Raw genomic sequence first — 20,941 nt, 5'->3', positions numbered from 1 at the left:
TTGCATACTACACAGGATTATTTTGTGTGTTGATACGAGCAAAAGCTGGGTTTTATTACATAAATTTATTTTTGAGAATACATTCAAATTACTGCGTAACCTTGCTGTTAAAAACTGCATGTGTGCTTTGGTATTGCTTGGTCTAATGTGAATCTATCTGAAGCTAATTTCATCCTGAGTCAAAATTTACAATGAAAGATATACCTAATAACTACAAGAGAGCTTCTTTGAAAAAAAAGTTAATTTACTTTTTTACTTTCAGTGATTTTAAATAAAATGTTATTTAATTGCCTTTAACAGTAAATACTAAAGGATTGTGTAGCACATCTCCTTTGTTCAGGGCAGGGGTAGGAAAAAGTAGCGGTTTTTGTAGGTCATTTGCTTTTCCTCTCACCTCAGGAATCACTGTGTATAGCATATGGATGGAGGGAAAATCAGGAACACCTGGAGGAATGCTTCTACTGAGCTTCCATGTGGTAGTAATGAAGAGTTCTTAGACGGATTTTTGAGATGTTAACAAATATTCCGAGATGTGTGTGGAAGTAATGCTAAGACACCAAAGAGAACAGTAACCTAATTCACTGGGTATTAGACTAAGTGATAGAAGTTTTAGCATGAGTAGAAATTTCCCAAAAAGACCAAAATGTCTTTTAGTCCTGAGTAGTTAAACATAAATTAGTTTTCAGTCCCTTTGGATAACTTAAAGCAAGTGATTTTGTGCTATTGCTTTTTAACAACTATTTCTCTGGTTGTTTGGCTGCAGACACTGTCCCCTACAGGAGATCGTCTCCTATATTCTTTCTTTTTTTAACCCCCTATCCATTTTCTTACAACAAGTACAGTATTTCCCAAATTCTGTTGTGAAGAATGCCAGTATCCTGCAGGTGTTAATAGTATCATCAGAAAAAAGAGTTCCATGGTCTAGTACGTTTGTAGAATCCTGAATTAAAGGGGTTTTCTGTTGTTGTTTTTCCCTTCCTCCCTGTCTCCATCTCTGTCCTTCCCTCCTCTCTCTCTCCCTCCCCCTCCCTCTATCCCCATTTCACTTCCTTTTTGTTTTGTTTCTTAAATGGTATGCTTTATTGTAGCCTTTAATATGATGCCTATATGTTATGGAGGGGCTGTAAAGTGACATTTTCCAAAACTGTTGACAAACAGTACAGTAGAATTTTTGTATTCTAGAAATATGGAAATGTCATACAGTCAAGTAGTTAGGAGGAAAATTTGTTCTTACTATATTCAGTCATCTAGCCAAGAGTTAAAATGGAATTTCAGAGTTGTATATGAACTTGAAGACTGCATTTACTGTATTCATATTTTAAGATTCAACACATTTCTACTACTTTTATTAGAGTCCATAGTTCTATATTATAATTTCTGTTATTAGAAGTATCCTACCTAGTCTTGTTCTCCCTCACAGTTGTGAGTAGCCAGAAAAAAAAGATTCTAGGATGAATATTTTATTAGCTTTCATAAGTGTTTTGATACATGATGTATTAGAAGAGTAGTATAAAACTCATCTATGATTCTACAAGAACTCATCCTTTCTCATGTGATAATGGCCTACCCAGCAGTAACACCTGGAACGTGTTGCTCAGCATGGGTTGGTGCCAAGTAGCATGCGTGCATGTGTGCATTATCTCTGGATGGTTTAACAGTAAACAGTGCAGTACAGGAAAATGGTTTCTTCTAGGTAAAACTGACTGATCTTCATCTCTTACTCTGAATTGCAAAAGAACAATGTATACAACAAGCTCAAGGGATAGTAATAAAATTGGTATTACTCAGGTAGACATGTAATGCCTTTAAGTATTATAAGGAGTTATTTAGAAATAGCCAGTTTGGTCTTTCTCTGCATAGATGGTCCTTCACAATGATCTTATTTTATGTTTCTAGGAAACAGATTTTTATTTGTGAAAATTTATTATTGAAGGTGCTCTACAATTTTTATCACATTAAATTAAATGAATTTGTAAGTTAGGATTATTCATCAAAGTAATAAAAGGAATGAAAAATGTTGATCTCATTTATTATTTTGATAAATTTCTAAAATTGTATTTTAATTGAATTTTAATTTAATTTAAGGAAATTTGCCAGATCCTGGTAAGGCTCAGGATTTCATGAAGAAATTCACACAGGTGTTAGAAGATGATGAGAAAATAAGAAAACAGTTAGAAGTACTTGTTAGTCCAACATGCTCCTGCAAACAGGCTGAAGGTTGTGTGGTAAGGAGAGAAATTTAAAAAGAGCTCATGTTTGGAGAAACCTCCAAATCTTTTTTGTCCCCTTTTGTAATTTGTTACGTAAAATTTAGAAAATATCACAAAAATAACAATACAATTAAACTGTAGTTCCTCTATAGAGACAGTGGTTAATATTATGGTGTATGTTTATATTATACATGTATCTTCGTACATTTTACTTTCTCGTTAATTAGTCTTTTGCAGTATTATATTTAGTAGCAACATAGCACACCATTGAATACGTGTACCATAATTTATTGAACGGCCCACTTGTGTTACACATTTAAATTTTTTCCCAGTTTTTGATTAATGTAAAGAATACTTAATCTTTATAGCTAAGTAATTTTACACAGTCTTGATTTCATTTCTTTAGGATAAATTCATTATTGGCCAGTTATCACTGTTGGGAACAAGCAAAACTCAAACAAAAACATCATTATTTTGATAGGATTTGTAAAATTGGTTACTAGTCATCTGACCATTTTTTCTCATTCAGTGTATTAGCTATTCTTATTTCTTTTGTAAATTGTGTGTTTTTTAGTCTTTGCCTATTTTTCTGGAATATTTATCTTTATCTCATTTGTTAGTATGTCATGGCACTGTATGTTAATTAAGCTGCAGATATAGTTTTCTATCTGTTGTAGTTTTCCCTTTTCATTTTGTTTATGATGTCCTTTACATACTATACTTTTGTTATCTCGCTAAGTCTATCAGCAGTCTCCTCAAGGTTTTTGTCTTTGGAGTCCTGCTTATGAAATCCCATTCTGTTGCAGGTCAATGAAAATGTTTACTGATGTCAGTATTTTTTTTTTTTAATATTTATTTATTTATTTACGTTGTGCTCAGTCTTAGTTGCAGCACGCGGGCTCCTTAGTTGCGGCTTTAAGGCTCCTTAGATGTGACATGCGAACTTTTAGTTGCGGCATGCATGTAGGATCTAGTTCCCCGACCAGGGATTGAACCCGGGCCCCCTGCATTGGGAGCACGAAGTCTTAACCACTGCGCCACCAGGGAAGTCCCTGATGTCAGTATTTCTTAATCTGTTGCCCATGCATCGTCCTAAATTCTTTTTTAAAAAAGATGATTTTTGGCTCTACGCCAGGTTGACTAAACGAGAATCTTCACAATGAGACCCAGGAATCTGTAGTTTTAATGGGCTCCCCTAATAATTTTGCTTGTTGAAGTTTGTATATCCACTGACCCTTGGTTTTATTCTTTCGTATTTGTTTTCATCGTTTTGGAATATTTTTGGTGTAAGGTGTGAGATAGGGATATAACTCTGCTTTTATTCTAAATGTCTGTTCAGGTATTTCAATATAACAATATATTGAATAATCTACCTTTTTCCTACCTACTTGAAATATTACCTTTCTCCTATGCTAAATTCTTAGTCTATTCCTATTGATTTGTTTATTCCAGCACCAATACTATGTGGTTTTAATTATTATAGGTTCTTAACATTTTAATGTAATGAATTATTTAAAAATACTTTTTTAATATTTTAAAAATCTACATTACAGCGAGAAATAACTAAGAAGTTGGGCAACCCCAAACAGCCTACAAATCCTTTTCTGGAAATGATCAAGTTTCTCTTGGAGAGGATAGCACCTGTGCACATAGATACTGAATCTATCAGGTATTTGTATATTAAAATATTGAATTTTCATTACTATTAATTCATTCATGCTTTAGTAGTCAATCATTATTGGGTACCTGCGCTCATTATTGAGTAAGGCACTCATAGTATAGGTTTATGTATATACATAATGGCTATACCCTAATCTGTAGATATCTGTAAATAGATCTATTCATATATATGTATATGTTTGTATATATACATACACTCCTCTGTATATATATATGTATGTATTTAGTTTTTCTTGTTATATATTTTAATTTAGGTACTCTTTCAACTTGGATGAGAATTTGTCAATCCAAGCCTAGTTTTTGTCTGTTACTAGTATACTAGTTAGTTAGCTTGCATAGGTTAACTAATAGAAACAAATTGCAGTTCTGTTCTCAGGAAAAGAAAACTAAGTGAGGCTAGTAACACAGTTTGATTACCTTTTAAATTTGTGCTTGACATTAATAAATATTAAATTATATAATCTATTATTTGTTTCCTTTATGATTTCTTTCTGCCTTTGGTATCATATCAGATGGTTATGTTTTTTACATTTAGTCTTTAATTGGTCTGGAACTCATTTCGTTGTAAGGTGGAGATAGAGATCCATCCTTTTTTAAAATCCTGATAGCTAGTTGTATCAGCTCCATTTATTGAAAAATTGATTCCTTCCCATTTGATTCGAGATGTTCCCTCATTATAGCATAAATTCTTACATTTGGGGTCTTACTGGATTTTTGCCTTGGTTTCTTTGTCTTTTGAGGCTTTTATGATACATTTTTATCTCATTGAGAAAATTCTTTCATCCCTCCTCCCCTAAAATGTACTAGATGTTCCCAAACATTAATTAATTTTTCCAAATGAGCTATAGAATGTGTCTGTTGAATCTTGTCCTACACCAAGTTGTGTTCCTCTGAGATGTAGTGAAAAACACCATTTGTGTAATTCTGTGTTTCCATGCTTGTCTTGATTTTTTCAAATCTTTATGCTCCCTTAATATAATTTCAGAAGTTATGTACAGATTCTATGCATTTAAAACTTTTTAAAATAAGTTTATTCATTCATTTATTTATTTATTGGCTGTGTTGGGTCTTCGTTGCTGCACGTGGGCTTTCTCTAGTTGTGGTGAGCGGGGACTACTCTTTGTTGCTGTGCGCGGGCTTCTCATTGCGGTGGCTTCTTTTGTTGTGGAGCACCGGCTCTAGGCGCGCAGGGTTCAGTAGTTGTGGCACGAGGGCTCAGTGGTTGTGGCTTGCAGGCTCTAGAGCACAGGCTCAGTAGTTGTGGCACACAGGCTTAGTTACTCTGCGGCATGTGGGATCTTCCTGGACCAGGGCTTGAACCCGTGTCCCCTGCATTGGCAGGCGGATTCTTAACCACTGTGCCATCAGAGAAGCCCCTAAAACTTTTTATTCCTAGTTATTTTGTATATTTTGGCTTGTCATTATAAATAGATTTCTTCTACCCCTTACCCGCCTGTATTTTTTAGGTGGCTTTGGCTAATACAGAACAGCACAGTCGATTTTTAGTGTTTTATTGGTGTCACCTCACTGAACTATCAGTATTTTGTAATAGTTTTTCAGTTGATTCCCTTTGGTTTTCCAGGTTGATGCTTTTTCCTCATAGATTTTTTTTTATATCACTGGCTCTTGTTCTTTGGTTACTAGCTCAATTGTACGTCTTCAGGAATGCCTTTCCTGACTGCCCTGGTTAACCAAGGGTCTTGTCTTCTTGTCTTGGCCTTCTTTCTAGTCCTATTGTTCCCTGATTTTAATGTATTTGTTTGCTTATTTTTGGCCTTTGGCCTTCCCTCGCTAGACTTGAGAGCTTCATGCTCTTACTCATGGAAGAAAATAATGAATTTAATTTTGGGTATATGGTATTTTTCATTCCTATGGTACATCTAGGTAAAAATGAAACCTTGGGACTGATGAAAATATGGGAAGAGGATTCAGGCTGAAGATTTTTATTTGGGGTGGTTGGAGCTATGAGAATCAGTTAATCAGGGAAAATGGGCAGAAAAGGACAAAACATCCTCAAAGATACTAATTGTTAAGGGAATGATAAATTTAAGAGGACGCTGCAAGGAAGACAGGTATATTTGACTTGTAGCTTGACCTTAGATTTGAGTACGTAATGTTTTTGTAGAAATGTAGATCTACTAAACATTTTAAGGAACATTGAATAATTGAATTTTCTTATATTTTGATATGTATTATGTCTCTAACCTGGTGTCTATTACTTGTTTTTTTGTAAAAAGAACAAATACCTACCAGAGTGAATGATTATTTTCGATAATAGACAGTGCATTACAAATAATTATTTTAAAATTACATAAGCTTGTTTTTAGAAGAAAATTTCAAAACATTGTGTTTCCTTTTTAATATATTCTGAATGTTCTAGTGAGGATTTATTGTGTGTCTGTTATGTGGCATTTTTACATCTTTCAGGAGGAGGCCTTTCTGGCTTTCATAACAGTCCCAGACACAGTAATATTTGCTAGATGGTTTGAAAGTGCTTAATGTTGCCATTTATCCTTTATTTCAATGTACGTTTTTCTACTTACTGGAGTAATAACGAACTTTAGATAGTTAGAAAACATCTATTATCATTCACATGTTTAGGCATAAACTTTACATGGAAAATACAAGAATAAAAATATAGCATTAATAAACAGCAAATCAGGTAACATTTTGACCTCATTTGAATGGACAAAGGAAAATATCATTTCAGAAAGAAGCTATATTTACTATAGCTTTCTGTTTTGCCATAATGGTTGGGCAACAGCTGTATCAAATTTTATGTGGTTTAGTTGTGGTCTATATAGAAAATATTCAGGATTATTTTTCTTAGACATTGCTAATAGAAGAGTTAAAAAAATGACAAAAAATTTTTTTTTCATGCTTTAGTGCTCTTATAAAGCAAGTAAACAAGTCAATAGATGGAACAGCAGATGATGAAGATGAGGGTGTTCCAACTGATCAAGCCATCAGGGCAGGTCTTGAACTGCTTAAGGTAAATATGCTTAAGGTGAAATTAAGTGCCTAATTAGACAATTGTTAAACATATATAGTTTGGATTTTTTAGACTTGAGATTTGCTTCTTTAGGTTTATAGAACCTGAAGTAAAATTTTCTTAATCATTTTTAGGTAATTTTGAAATTACATGTTTATTCTAACATGTAAGCTAAATATTCTCAGGTTTAAATTGTATAATATAACCTAGTATTAACTATATTAAGGATTATAATTTGAAGCTTTCATTAGTAAACAAAGAACTTGCTTACCCCTACCACAGGAAGAACCAAAATTTTAAAGTCTGTTTTATGTGTTATTTTGTTAGCTAAAATATACTACTACCTTTTACTGATTACAAAGATATCAGTTAATTGTTGATAAAATTGAAAATATAAACTAATAAGAAAACATTGAGAAGCCTATCATTCATAAATATATTTTGTTTCCTTTTAATCTTTAGAAAAATGTACACTTTTATATAGTTGAGATCAGACTGAAAATACAATTTCGTATCTTGACTGTTTTCCCATAATAAATTATAAGCATTTTTCTCAGTGTTTTTTGACAGTATTTTTAAGTGTCAAAAAACAGATCTTATTTTAGATGTATGCTTTAAGTTAATTGCCTCTGTTTCCTCATCTATAATGGAGTTAGTAACAGTACTTCTCTCACAGGGACTAAATTAAATCATGTACTTAATGTCTTAGCAGAGTGTCTGGCTCATACTAAAAATAATAATAAACATTATTTTTTGATTAGTTCATTTTGGAGATATCATAGTGTTCCCAACTACTTTCATATTGTTGGATATTTAGATTTTTCTAATTTTATTACTGCTAAGGTAAATAAGAGCTCCTGCTAATGTCTTTCTTTCTTTTTTTTTTTTTTTTTTTTTTTTAAAATACTAGAAGGACATTACTGGGTCAAAGAGAATGACCACTTTCAAAATTCTTGGATATATGTGTATTCAAATTCCTTTACAGAGAAATCGTACTCATACAGTATATATAATTCAGTCAACAGTGTGTGAAGGTGCCTATCTCCTATCTTCACAAATTTGGAATAGTATAAAATTTTAAAAGTTTTACTAATCTGATAAGCGAAAAATAATGCTTTAATTTATATAATTATTGCTAGTGAGATCCACCTTTCATATGTTGATCATTAGTGTCTTCTCTATAGTGAATTCATTGCTTTTATCCTGTGTTCATTTTATACTGACATCTCAATCTTTTGTTTTTTTAACTGACTTAAGTGTGCTTTTAACTTCCTTGGCTTTTTTATAGGACATATTTGATATATAAAAAAATAAAATGTATTCTGTTTAAGTTATAAAGTATAGTAATAAAATGAATACTAATAGAAAGTAAAAGGAATGCGAACTCAAATTAAATAGAATATTAATACTGTTGAAGTTCACTGAGTGGCTTTTTACCCCACATCTTCCAGGTCTGATTGTCCTGAATCTGGAGTTTATTATTCTCTTAACTATTCTGTATAGATTTTCCATTTATGTCTATATCTCTAAATAACATCACTTATTTTGCTTGTTTCTCAGTCTTACAAATATGGCATTATGCTCATACGTTTTTCTACTACTTGCTTGTTTTTACATTCTACATTTGAGTCTAATTGTTTATTTTAAGCTTAAAAGTCCTGTCATGTTCAGAGGGGTTTTTATTGTTTGTGATTTTTAAATTTGAAACAACGCAGCTAAAATTTATTTTGAAATTGTGTATTGTAGGGGAGGGTCTAATTTGATTTCCTCCAAATAACTATCCACCTTTACCAGGACTATTTATTAAAAATAAAAATTCCATCCATTCTCATTTATTTTCTGTTACCATCTTTATAATCTATTACACCCTATCTTAAGTGCATATATACGGTAAGCTCTATTTATTGCTTTATTTTTTGTTGTTGTTGCTTCTAATGTTAGTACCATGTTGATTTGATTATTGTAACCTTACAATATCGTTTATTGTCTGGTGTTTTACCCCCTTCCCTAGATTACTTTCTTCCGAAAATGTTATTAGCTGGTCTCTTCTAATGATCTTTGTTTAGAATCATAGAGATATTTTTTAAAATTCTCTCTTCTCATTTTCCTTTTCTCCTACCTTCATTCTCCACCACCCCCCTCTCCAAACATTAACCAAATCCAGATTATTCTGAGTAGAATTATGGTACATGTAATTTAATTTTGAAGGTAATTGTTTCTTTAGACTGTACAGTCTTCCTACACAAGAACATTTCTGTTATATATTTGAGTAAGTTTTAAATTTTATTTATAGTGCTCTTATTGATTTTTTAGCATAATTATTTTTGTATTTACTTGGATTTGTAGTATTTCTAATATGTAACATTTCAGATTTATAAAGGTGAAAAGGATTACAGATCATTTTTTATGATCATTTTTTAGGTACTCTCATTTACACATCCCATCTCGTTTCATTCTGCTGAAACATTTGAATCTCTCCTGGCTTGTCTGAAAATGGATGATGAAAAAGTAGCAGAAGCTGCACTCCAAATTTTCAAAAACACAGGAAGCAAAATTGAAGAGGATTTCCCACACATCAGATCGTGAGTTGAGATTTTTCTGATAAATATTCTGGAAGACAGAAAAATACTTACTGTTTCTTGATTTATGTAATAGTTGGAATCTTTTCAGTTTTGAGGAAATAATGTCTGGGTTATCTTAAGTCTAAAATATTCAGTTTAGATTCTCATTTCCTGGGAGAAAGCATTGATTGGTTTTAGAAGATTCATGAAAATGTAGGGTGAGCATGGCGTTTCTTTCTGAAGCATCAGTTTTGATTAAAGATTTTGTTTTTTGAATTGTATATATACTTTTAAAAAATTTATTTATTTTTGGCTGCGTTGGGTATTCATTGCTGCACGCGGGCTTTCCCTAGTTGTGGTGAGTGGGGGCTACTCTTCGTTGTGACGCACGGGCTTCTCATTGCAGTGGCTTCTCTTGTTGTGGAGCACGGGCTCTAGGCACGCAGGCTTCAGTAGTTGTGGCATGTGGGCTCAGTAGTTGTGGCGCGCGGGCTTAGTTGCCCCGTGGCATGTGGGATCTTCCCGGACCAGGGCTTGAACCCTTGTCCCCTGTATTGGCAGGCGGATTCTTAACCACTGCGCCACCAGGGAAGCCCTTAAAGTTTTTTTTTTTTTTTTTTTGCGGAACGCGGGCCTCTCACTGTTGTGGCCTTTCCCGCTGCGGAGTACAGGCTCCGGACACGCAGGCTCAGCAGCCATGGTTCATGGGCCTAGCCGCTCCGCGGCATGTGGGATCTTCCCGGACCGGGGCGTGAACCTGTGTCCCCTGCATCGGCAGGCCGACTCTCAACCACTGCGCCACCAGGGAAGCCCGTGCTTAAAGATTTTAATGAAAACAGTTTTACAGTAAAACAGTTCCTTGGCATATTATGGCACAGGATAAGTAATTCATGAAAATTTAAGATCCAATGGGAAATTCCAAAGGCATTTCAGCAGGATTGTCCATAGCACTCTTTACTTTCTCCTGTGATATGAGTATTGACTCGAAAATTTTCAGAAGTATTGCTTTATTTGGCACAGGGAAACAGAGAAGCATGGTATAAGCATCCTAACAGCAGTGTGTTATGTGTGTGTGTTTGTGTGTTCTAGTATTTCCAAGAATTGGAAATTGTGCTCTTATCCTGGTGATCTCTAATAGTGGTTGATTATTGTTCAAGATTCTCTAATAGCTCAAATTCTCTAATAGCTCAAAAATAATAAGTCTTCATTCTTTATGAATCCCTGCTTACTTTTCTGTATGCATCTCTCCTCCCTGTTCCTGGAGAGCATAGCTGATAATTGGTCTTGATATTGCCATAGTCACTGGTGGTTGGTTTTACTTCCAGCTCGTTACTTTTGGTCTAGTTAGTTGTGGTTGGGGTACTGTGCTTCTTCATGTTGAAGAATTGCCTGCGGCTCTTTTCTTTAGAAAGAGACTTGGACAAAGCTAGCTTTTAGAGGCTCAGGTATACTTTCTGTTATTACTTTCTACTTGCATGAACTTAATTCTAGAAACTATTGATATATAGGACAAAAGCATTATTTAAGTGATAATTGAAACATAAAATAATTTTGTAACAGTATACTTTTTAGCAAGGATAAGAAACTTTATTGTTTAGAACTGGCTTCTTAATTTTTAAGGGAGCCTAGAACATAAATTTCCCTTTGGAATGGAGCTGCGACTCTCCTATCCAGATCAGAGATCAGAATTTGGAGATACATGTATACACACACACTATATGTATAAACTGTATATAACTCTACCATATACTGAATGCCCACTTATTGTATTATCTCATTTAAACCTTGTAACAATTCAGTGTGATTTGTAGGAATTATCCTAATCTTCCAAATGGGGAATCTAATGTTTACTTGAGGTAAATGGTTCTAGGTCACATAGCTAGCAAATAGCAGAGTGAAGATTTGAATATAGGCCTGTTTGTTTGCAGTGCTTATGGTACCATATCCATTATGGCACAGTTCCTTTCTTTTCTTTCTTTTTTTTTTTTTTTAATTTATTTATTTATTTATTTATTTATTTTTAGCTGTGTTGAATCTTCGTTTCTGTGCGAGGGCTTTCTCTAGTTGCGGCGAGCGGGGGCCACTCTTCATCGCGGTGCGCGGGCCTCTCACTGTCGCGGCCTCTCCCGTCGCGGAGCACAGGCTCCAGAAGCGCAGGCTGAGTAGTTGTGGCTCACGGGCCCAGTTGCTCCGCGGCATGTGGGATCTTCCCAGACCAGGGCTTGAACCCGTGTCCCCTGCATTGGCAGGCAGATTCTCAACCACTGCGCCACCAGGGAAGCCCCCACAGTTCCTTTCTTAATTGGAGCTTTAAACAAGTTTTAGTTTGATTTATTCAATGGAGGTTTTAGTTTTCATTCTAAACTGTCTTTCCTAGTACGCTTTATATTTTAAAGAAACATTGTTTGATATATTTGTAGGAGAACTACGAGAACAAGGTTGAAAGGTGGACATTTTAGAACACACGAGGGCATTTTAAAACATACTCTGCTTTAATATGGAACTGAAGTACTTAGAGTTATTTGATATATATGCTGAGTATATTTCAGATATCTCTCATGAGGAGAATTAATTCAGCTGATATTGAATACCTACTCTGTGTACACACTGTTCTCGATGAAGTAATTCATAGTATATGTCTTCCAGGAGATAAAATATGTTTGCAGATTTTATGTTTTAAGTTATTAAATTGGGTGAGTTGATGTTGAGGAAAAACGATAGAGTTAAATGAATGTTTATTAAATTATCTTCCCTTGAATTCCCTAAAATAATTTAAAAGAAAAGTGTATCTAAGTAGAAGCTACCACATGCTGGACAGAATTGGTGCTAGATAAGCCATTTAGACTGAATTGAGTGTGAAAACATTGACAGTTGATAAATGTATCCCTGAATCAGATGTTTAAGGGAATGTATAATAAGTGTTCTTTCATTAGCTCATTTAGAGGGAGGAGTTTGAGATATGGGCAGCTTTGAGAGAAATAGGGAAAATCTAATTTCAGCTGGAATAGAGCTAAAGGAGAGACTTTGTGGTCATACCATTTTTCTCTGGGCTTAACAGGAGGAGCAAAGCTTACAGGTGAGGTAAGGCTTAGAGTAGAATTGTGAAGCAAACGTCTCACCAACTTTACAGGAACAGAAAAAATTCTGTGCTGACCCACTAAACTAAAATTATGGTGAATTATGGGTTCCATTATGACTCAGTAAGTCTCTCAGGAATCTGGCTCATCCTAAAGTAGGCAGATGTGCCAAAACTGAGAGTCCCCTACAGCATAAGTTGTGGTCATAGTCCAAGTGGAGCTGGTTCTCAATTGGGGGAGCTTAAGCAGACTTAGAAATTACACAGAAAAAAAGGACTTGATACCTTTAGTCCCAACTTCTTCCTCCATGCTGTTTATCCAGCTAATTAAGCAAGTGTAGTTTGAGTTGAGAGTTCTGATGTTAATCTTTTAAAACAAGTGCCCAATGTTCAGTCCTCAGGGAGACACTATCTGCATTTTTGTTTAAATGGTGGAGCCAGAGAGAATTTCTCTTATTCAAAGATGAATTAACAGAATACAAATAAATTAACAAACATGAATCCTATGGGGATAATTTAGCATTCAAAAGATAGCTGATCAGCACTTTGGAAGAATTGTATTTTTCTAGGAAAAAAGAAAATTTTAGACAGTTGTTCTAAACTGCCAAGAAAATTAAACAGCCAATGACATCTGGAAAAAAAAAGAACAAAAATAAGATAACATAAAAAGAGAAATGGCAGAACTAAGGGTAAAGAAGAGCAGGAACATATTTGTATTACAGAAAGTAATTTATTATAAACAGCAAGGAGCAGAGTAAACAATATTGAAAATGTAACCAGGAAGGGTTCTGTTGAACTTGAGGAAACTGCATAGAATGTAGATACAGTGGGCAAAGAAATGAAGGCAGTTAGAGAGAATTGCAGATAGTGAAAAGCCATGATTAGTTTCTGTGGAGAAGACAACAGAATAATGGGAAATGGAAAACATTTTAAAAAAATAATAGTAAACTTGTTTAGAATGAATGAAAACATGAATCTGGAGATTAAAAGTGCTCATGTTTTAGGAAAATATTGTGATGGAATTTACTGACTTTTCAGAGATTACAGAAGTGATTTCATAAACATCAAGGGAAAAAAAAAAGGTAGATCATGTACAATGGAAAGGTAATGAGGCTGACTTATTTCTTTTCAACCACAAAAGATTTCCAAAGTTAATGATTCAACAACTAGAGAGTTCTGATGGACAAAAAGAATGTATCTAAAGCATTTCCTAACTAGCCAAGTTGTGCTTAAATAAGGGGAAATGAAGGATATTATTTAGGATTCAAGGACTTAAGGAATGTATTAGCCCCTTAATACGGGCCTCTCACTGTTGTGGCCTCTCCCATTGCAGAGCACAGGCTCCGGACGCGCAGGCTCAGCGGCCATGGCTCACGGGCCCAGCCGCTCCGTGGCATGTGGGATCTTCCCGGACCAGGGTACGAACCCATGTCCCCTGCATTGGCAGGCGGACTCTCAACCACTGCGCCACCAGGGAAGCCCTAGCCCCTTTTTATCGTGAGGTCACTCTGTCTACCAAGTTGTGTGATTTTTTTTCCCTTTGCATTCAGTTTAGTTTATGCCCCTAAATCAAACTCTTGTTTTCTTCTTGTCTGCATCTCTCTGATTTGTCTTTTCTCATCATTTTACTTTCATTATTTAAGTTTTAGATGTGGCTATATCTATGTCTTAGATATTTGAAAACCTGAATTTTTTTTTAAGGGTGATGTAAATAAATAAAATTGGGTCAAGTAGAGGGAAGAAGAAAACCTAATAGACTATAACTATAAAAGAATTAGAGAAAATTACCCTCTAATAATAATAATAAGGGCAAATAAAAGGTGTGTGTTAAAGGAGGTATTTCAAATATATATATATATATATATATATATATATAAAAACCACATAGGAATTCTAATTTATTTAAGTTGTTTAGAGCATGGGGGAAAAAGAAAGCATTTAGATTACTTCTTATAAAGCCAAGGTAACTACAGGAATGCTAAAACCTGATAAAAGATATCCCTCCAAAAGAAAACTAAGACAGATCTTACTAATGTTGATGCAAAAATTGTACATAAAATATTATCAAAAAGAGAGTTTACTACAGTAAAACAAGAATATACTATGGCCAAATGTGATTAATTCCAGGAATACAAAAAGGGTTACTACTAAAAAGCCTAATATTCATGTTATAATTCATTGTATAAATGAGTAAAAGGGAAAGGGCACACAATAGATCATTTTGACAGCTGCTGAAAGGGCTTCTGATAAGAAAAAATCAGCTATTTATAATTAAACCCAATAAAATACGGTTTAATGCCTTCATACTTCTCAAACCAGTATACACCATCATATGGTAAAACACTAGAAGCATTCCCAGTAAAATCAGGAGCAAGATGAGAAAATACACTAGCTCTGCTATGATTTAACATTGTTTTGGAAGCATTAACCAATATAATTACATAAGAAAATAAGAGGTGGAGGCGTTGGAAAGGAGGAAGCAAAGTTATCATATTCTAAGAAAAATTCAAGAGAATGAACTGCAGAACTAGTAAAATACTAAAAAATAAGATGGGCAAAATAAGTATGTAAAAATCCAAAGCTTTCTTTATATACCATTAACAATCATTTAGAAAATATTATATGAGTAGAATATATCAGAAGATTTAGAAGTAAAGTGTATAAGAAATTTGCAACCCTGTAATAGTGAGGGGTATAATATTTAACAAAGAAATTAGGAAAACTTAGATTATTGAGTAAATAATTGGCAAGCTGTTTTAAAAAGAAAAATTAATGTAGACTGCTTACTTGCTTTTACATGTATTCCAGATGAGTCAAAGATTATTCATATATCTAAGATTTCAAATATATATAAAATTAATTAATAAACGTATTAGTAACCAGTACATTTTTTGTAACTTCTTACTTTGTGGTGAAAGGGACACTGATGCCAAGTCACAATTGAAATATTGATGGGTTGGATTTTTAAAAATTCATTTATTGAAAAAATATTTGTAGAGCCTTCATTGTGTATAAGGTACTTGAGGATGTTAAAATGAAAAGGACAGGTTAAGTCTCTGCCCTTATATTTTAGTGAGGGAGAATACTATTTAGACAAAAGCAAAAATCATGAAATAAATTGGAAACAGAACTGGTATGCTGGGAAGCTATTTTCAATATATATGACTTTAGAAAAGGTTAATATTTGTAATGTATTAAGATTCTTAACAAAGGAATAACAGACATATCTCACAGTAGAATACTAACATAGGGAATAAATAAGAAATTTACAAACAGGAAGTCCTTCATCACATTAGGAAAGGACATTTATGCCTGCTAAGAGTGCTGGAGGAAAATACAATACCCACGTGCTGTATAACCAGTTTTAGCTAGCATGCCAGTGCTGCTGTCAGTTGGAATATAAACGGATGCAGCTTTTCTGAGTTGGTAATGTGGTAATACTTACCAACTTAAAATGTGTGTGGTGTTTAATACTGTAGTTTCACTTTGAGGTATTTATCCCAGAGATAATTAGAAAATACGTCTACATAGTGGTTATATGGTTCAGGGTCCAGTCAGAAGCAGAAACCATTCCAGGTATTTTAAACGTAAATAAATTAATTAATACAGATGTTTGAAGCTTGAAAGAGCAAAAAGTTGCTTTGGCAGCTCAGAGATTATGATTTGCCGGAAGCAGTTACCACCCTTAGGGCTGGTGGAACAACTGGGAATAAGCGGTGTTAAGGACTGCCCAATGGGTGGAAGAGCCTGTCCACATTGTGCCAACTAACTGTCAGAGTAGGGGTGGCCTGGCTCTTGCTGCAGGGCAGCACAGCTACTGCAGAGAAGGCCTTAAAGAAGCTGTGGTGTCTCTTGTTGGAAGAACCTACCAGCTCTTGTGGGAGTCTGGGAAATGTAATTTGCAGATTTACAGCTCCAGGATCTCAGAGCAGATTATAGGATATAAAGCTCAGAGACACTAGATAAAGAGCTAGCACAGGGATGTTCATTGTTTGTTGTCAAGATTTAAAAAAAAAAAAAAAAAACCATCTAAATGTTCAGTGGTAGGAGACTGGTTAGATTAATTGTGGTATAGCCAGACACTGAAGACCTGTGTGACCTTTAAAAAAAAAAAGTTTCCAAATATATGTTTTGTATTCTCATTTATTTAATATGTGTATGTATGTACAGAGAAATTTTAGAAGTAGTTCTAAAATAATGTTAACACTAATTATTTCAGGGTAGTAGGATTTGGAGTTTTTTTCTTTAGTGTTTTTAATGTTTTTCAGTTTTGTTCGCAAGTGGGGCGGCAGGGGGGTTTCCCCTTGAATTTGAAGGGGAAAAATCAATTTAATGAGGGAATAAAGGATTTCCTTTAATAGAAACTTATTAATATAAAAAGCAGTCAGAAGGTAGTCGCTTCATTTACGTTCATTAACTTCTCAGTCTGCCTAGGGCTTTAGAATTCTTGAAATTGTTTTTTTTCCCTTCCTTATTGTTTTGGTTTATTTCTGTTTTCTGTTGAAATGAGAATGCAGAACATTGGATGAACTTAAAATTTCTTAGGCTATCTTTGAACGTCCCACCATAGTTGCTTCTTACTTGTGTGTGACTTATGAGATGATAGGTCTTCCCTGGGGACTTCAGTTACTGAAGTAACCAGAAAATAATAATTTTTCATTTCACAAGGAAGCCACAAATCACAGACTAAAAAGAGGGCATTTTGGTGAGGCTCGAATTGTTTTTTTACATAGTTTATTATTGAAGTTTTCAAACATATAAAGAAGAGGTAGAATATAATAGTGAACTCCCATGTATCCACCAACCCGTTTATATATAAATAACTAAAAGCCACTTTGTTTAATTTATAATTCTGCCCACTCCCCACATTCCCCTTATATCTGAAAACAAATCCCAGACTCTGTATTTTCATCTGTACATCTCAGTATCTCCAAAAGATAAGAACTCTAAAAAAATGATCACAATGCTTTTATCGTAAACACAGTTAATAATAATTTCCTAATAATAATATCCAATTAAAACATAGTAATTTTTTTTAACAGTTTGGTTTTTTTTTGAATCGGGATCCAAGTGAGGTTTCTACATTGTTACTGCTTGATAGGTCTCTGAAGTCCCTTTTCTCCTGTAGGTTCCCCCTCCAGTTAGCTCTTCTCTTTGTGTTTGATGAAGAAACCAGGTTGTTTATCTTGAATACTTTCACATAAACTGACTTTTGATTTTTGCTAATTGTGTGCCTTTGGCATGCTTTAACGTTTTCCTGTGTTTTCTGTAAAGTGATAGTTGAATCCAGAGGCCTGATTGGATTCTGCTTCAGCTATTTTGTCGTCACAGGACCACTTTGCAGGTGGTGGTATGCTCTTCTGTCAGGAGGAATGTAATACCTGGCTGTTTCTCTTTTATGATGTTAGCAGCTGATCATATTTAGTAATCAGTAATGATACTGTGTCATTCCTTTATCACTTGTTAGCTGAATACTTTTATAAAGAGGAACTTCTCATCTATTCTTTGGCAGGATAAGTGCTTGATACTTTTTTTTTTCCTTTTTCCTTTTTTTAGCGTCAGAAGTTATTTATTCAGGCTTTTTTTCTGTACCTAATATTATTCGTTTTGCTCTAAGTCAGTTAACTTGCAGAAGCATAAACATTACTTTAAAGCACATAAAGAAAAATTAAAATGCTTTTTTTTCATTTAATTTATCAGTTTATTTTAAACATCATGAATAATCTTTTTTTTATTGGAGTATAGTTGCTTTACAATGTTGTGTTAGTTTCAGATGTACAGCAAAGTGATTCAGTTATACATATATTCTTTTTTTTTAGAGTCTTTTCTCATATAGGTTATCACAGAATATTGAGTAGAATTCCCTGTGCTCTACAGTAGGTCCTTGTTGGTTATCTGTCTTATACATATGTAGTAGTGTGTATATGTTCATCCTAAGCGCCTCATTTATCCCTCCCTGCCACACTTCCCCTTTGGTAACCATAAGTTTGTTTTCCATATCTGTAAGTAGTGGGTGATTCTTTTATGTATTGAACAGAGTTCAAAATAAAGAGTGAGGAGTTTACTAGTATCCTCTGTTGTCGTCTTTTAAAAATATCATTATAAACTGATGGATTTACTCATATTTGTGTTTCAGTCAATTACAGTGATCACTCGATGCTCACATTGTCCCATCTATAGGCTATTCAGATTGACTTCTGAATCCTTTTGAATAACTCCACTAATCTTTGTAATGTCTTTGCAACCTGGTATGACAAAATGTTCCAGACCCATCTTGTACATGTCCTGCCCCAGACCTGGATTCAGCCATTTCTCTGAGGAGCCCTGGTTCCTTTTAATGGGAATAGTATTAAGAAATCAGAATGTCAGTCTTGTGTGTACTAATTGCTAATGTGTGGGTCACTTTTCTAGGACAATTCTGTGCATACAGCTTAAAAAAAAAAAAAAGGTTTTTTGGAAGATAAAATGCATTGTATGTTTATATTGATTATTCCAGTTCAAATTGGGTTTTTATTGAGCCTCTTCAATTTTACATTTTTATCTTTTCCCCTATGCCGAGCTAATACAGGATGATAAAACTATGATATTACATAATAACTCATTTGAATTATCCCATAATAAATACAGAACAGTCTCAGAATAGTAGTAGCACCACCAGTGTGATTCCTAAAAACAGCTGTTTGTTTGCCTTATGTAGTTCTCTTATGTATTTAGGGTGCATCACACTAGGGATTTACAGTCAAATTCTTGTGTTTTAAAGTTACTTGGAATGATTCTTTGTGTGGTTATGCCACCAAATGGATGCACACTTTCGTTCATTTGTTTCTTTTTATTTTTTGAGGTTACTTTAAAAAATTTTCATTTCTTAATTATATGAAATATTCACAGGTTTTAAAGACAAGCTGAAAAAGCAAGATATATTCTAAGAAGTCTAGCTTGTACTCGTCAACACTCTACCCTATTCCTTCTTACCTATAGATAAACTTAAAAGAAGTCTTTTCATGCATGTCGGTCTAGATATGTTTCAGTGCGTATGTGTATATGTATGTGTGTTCACATGACCTCTTTGATAGAAGAATGATAAAAAGTACACTATACATGCCTTTCTCCACCTTGCTTTTTTTCTCTTTACGTATACTAGCAGTTATTCCACATTGAAATATTTATTTTGTGGATATATCATAGAATAAATGCATACATAATTTTACTAGATATTGTTACAGTTCCCTCTGTAGTAGTTATACCATTTCGCATTCTCTCCAGCAGTGTACGAATGTACTTGTTTCCCCATAGCCTTGTCTACAGACTATGTTGTTAATGAAATGTTTCTCCTTGTCCCTGGTTAGCTTCCTTGTTCTGCAGTCTTTGAGAGCAGCATCTACTTTCATTTGTATTCGTGTTTGCCAGGCATATCTCTTTCTTTCAGTCTTTTATTCTCTCATTCTTTTTTTTTATTAACATTAAAATTTTATTTATTTATTTATTTTTGGCTGTGTTGGGTCTTCGTTGCTGCGCGCAGGCTTTCTCTAGTTGTGGCGAGCGGGGGCTACTCTGTTGCAGTGCGTGGGCTTCTCACTGCGGTGGCTTCTCTTGTTGTGGAGCACGGGCTCTAGGCACGCAGGCTTCAGTAGTTGTGGTGTGCGGGCTCAGTAGTTGTGGCTTGCGGGCTCTGGAGCGTAGGCTCAGTATTTGTGACACACGGACTTAGTTGCTCTGCAGCACGTGGGATCTTCCTGGACCAGGACACAGGGCTCGAACCCGTGTCCCCTGCATTGGCAGGCGGATTCTTAACCACTGTGGCACCAGGGAAGTCCCAGTTCTCTCATTCTTTCATTCCGTTCCTCCCTCGTCCCCTCCCCCCCTTCCTTCCTTCCCTGTAAATGTTCCTGGGGCTTAATATTTAAAATAAATACCTTGTAAATATCCTATAGTTTGAGTTGGGTCTTTGTTTTGTTTTTGTTGGTTTGTTTTGATTTTGGTTGTTTTAATCCAATTTGACACACTCTTTCAATTGGAATGTTTATACCATTTACCATTTAATGGAACTGTTGATACAGTTGGGTTTAAAGCTGCCATCTTAATATATGTTCCCATTTCTTTCTATTTCTGCCCTCTTTGAGGTTGACTATTTTTAATGATTTTATTTTATTGGCTTATCTGTGTTCAAATAAAATTATACCCCTTAATGTATATTGTAAAAATCTTGCAGCAGTATACTTCCATGCCTTCCCCCTCCAGGCTTTTGTGCTTTTGTTGTCATACATTTTGTTTCTATGTATGTTATAAATGCTACAATATGTTACTGATATTTTTGCCCTAAACACTTTGATATATCTCAGATTAACAATAGCATATTTCTTTGATTTGTACACATATATTTACCTTTTTTACCATTCTTCATGTTTTGGATATCTATCCATAG

The 20,941-nt window shown here is 34.4% G+C and overlaps 1 protein-coding gene across 1 annotated transcript in view; it reads left to right on the top strand.

The window, feature by feature from the left end:
- The window catches only part of PDS5B (PDS5 cohesin associated factor B), a 194,202-nt gene that overhangs the window by 117,087 nt on the left and 56,174 nt on the right, over window positions 1–20,941 (top strand). Inside the window, exons 16-19 of the mRNA XM_082675608.1 lie at window positions 2,086–2,225; window positions 3,764–3,879; window positions 6,777–6,882; window positions 9,304–9,464. Of these exons, the coding sequence (XP_082531734.1) occupies window positions 2,086–2,225; window positions 3,764–3,879; window positions 6,777–6,882; window positions 9,304–9,464 (523 nt within the window). The remainder of the gene's footprint in view (window positions 1–2,085; window positions 2,226–3,763; window positions 3,880–6,776; window positions 6,883–9,303; window positions 9,465–20,941) is intronic.

The sequence above is a fragment of the Grampus griseus genome (assembly GCF_964374135.1).
Source record: "Grampus griseus genome assembly, chromosome: 18".
Lineage (NCBI taxonomy): Eukaryota > Metazoa > Chordata > Mammalia > Artiodactyla > Delphinidae > Grampus > Grampus griseus.
Note: the sequence above shows the minus strand (reverse complement) of the source record. Positions and strands in the feature narration are given on the sequence as shown.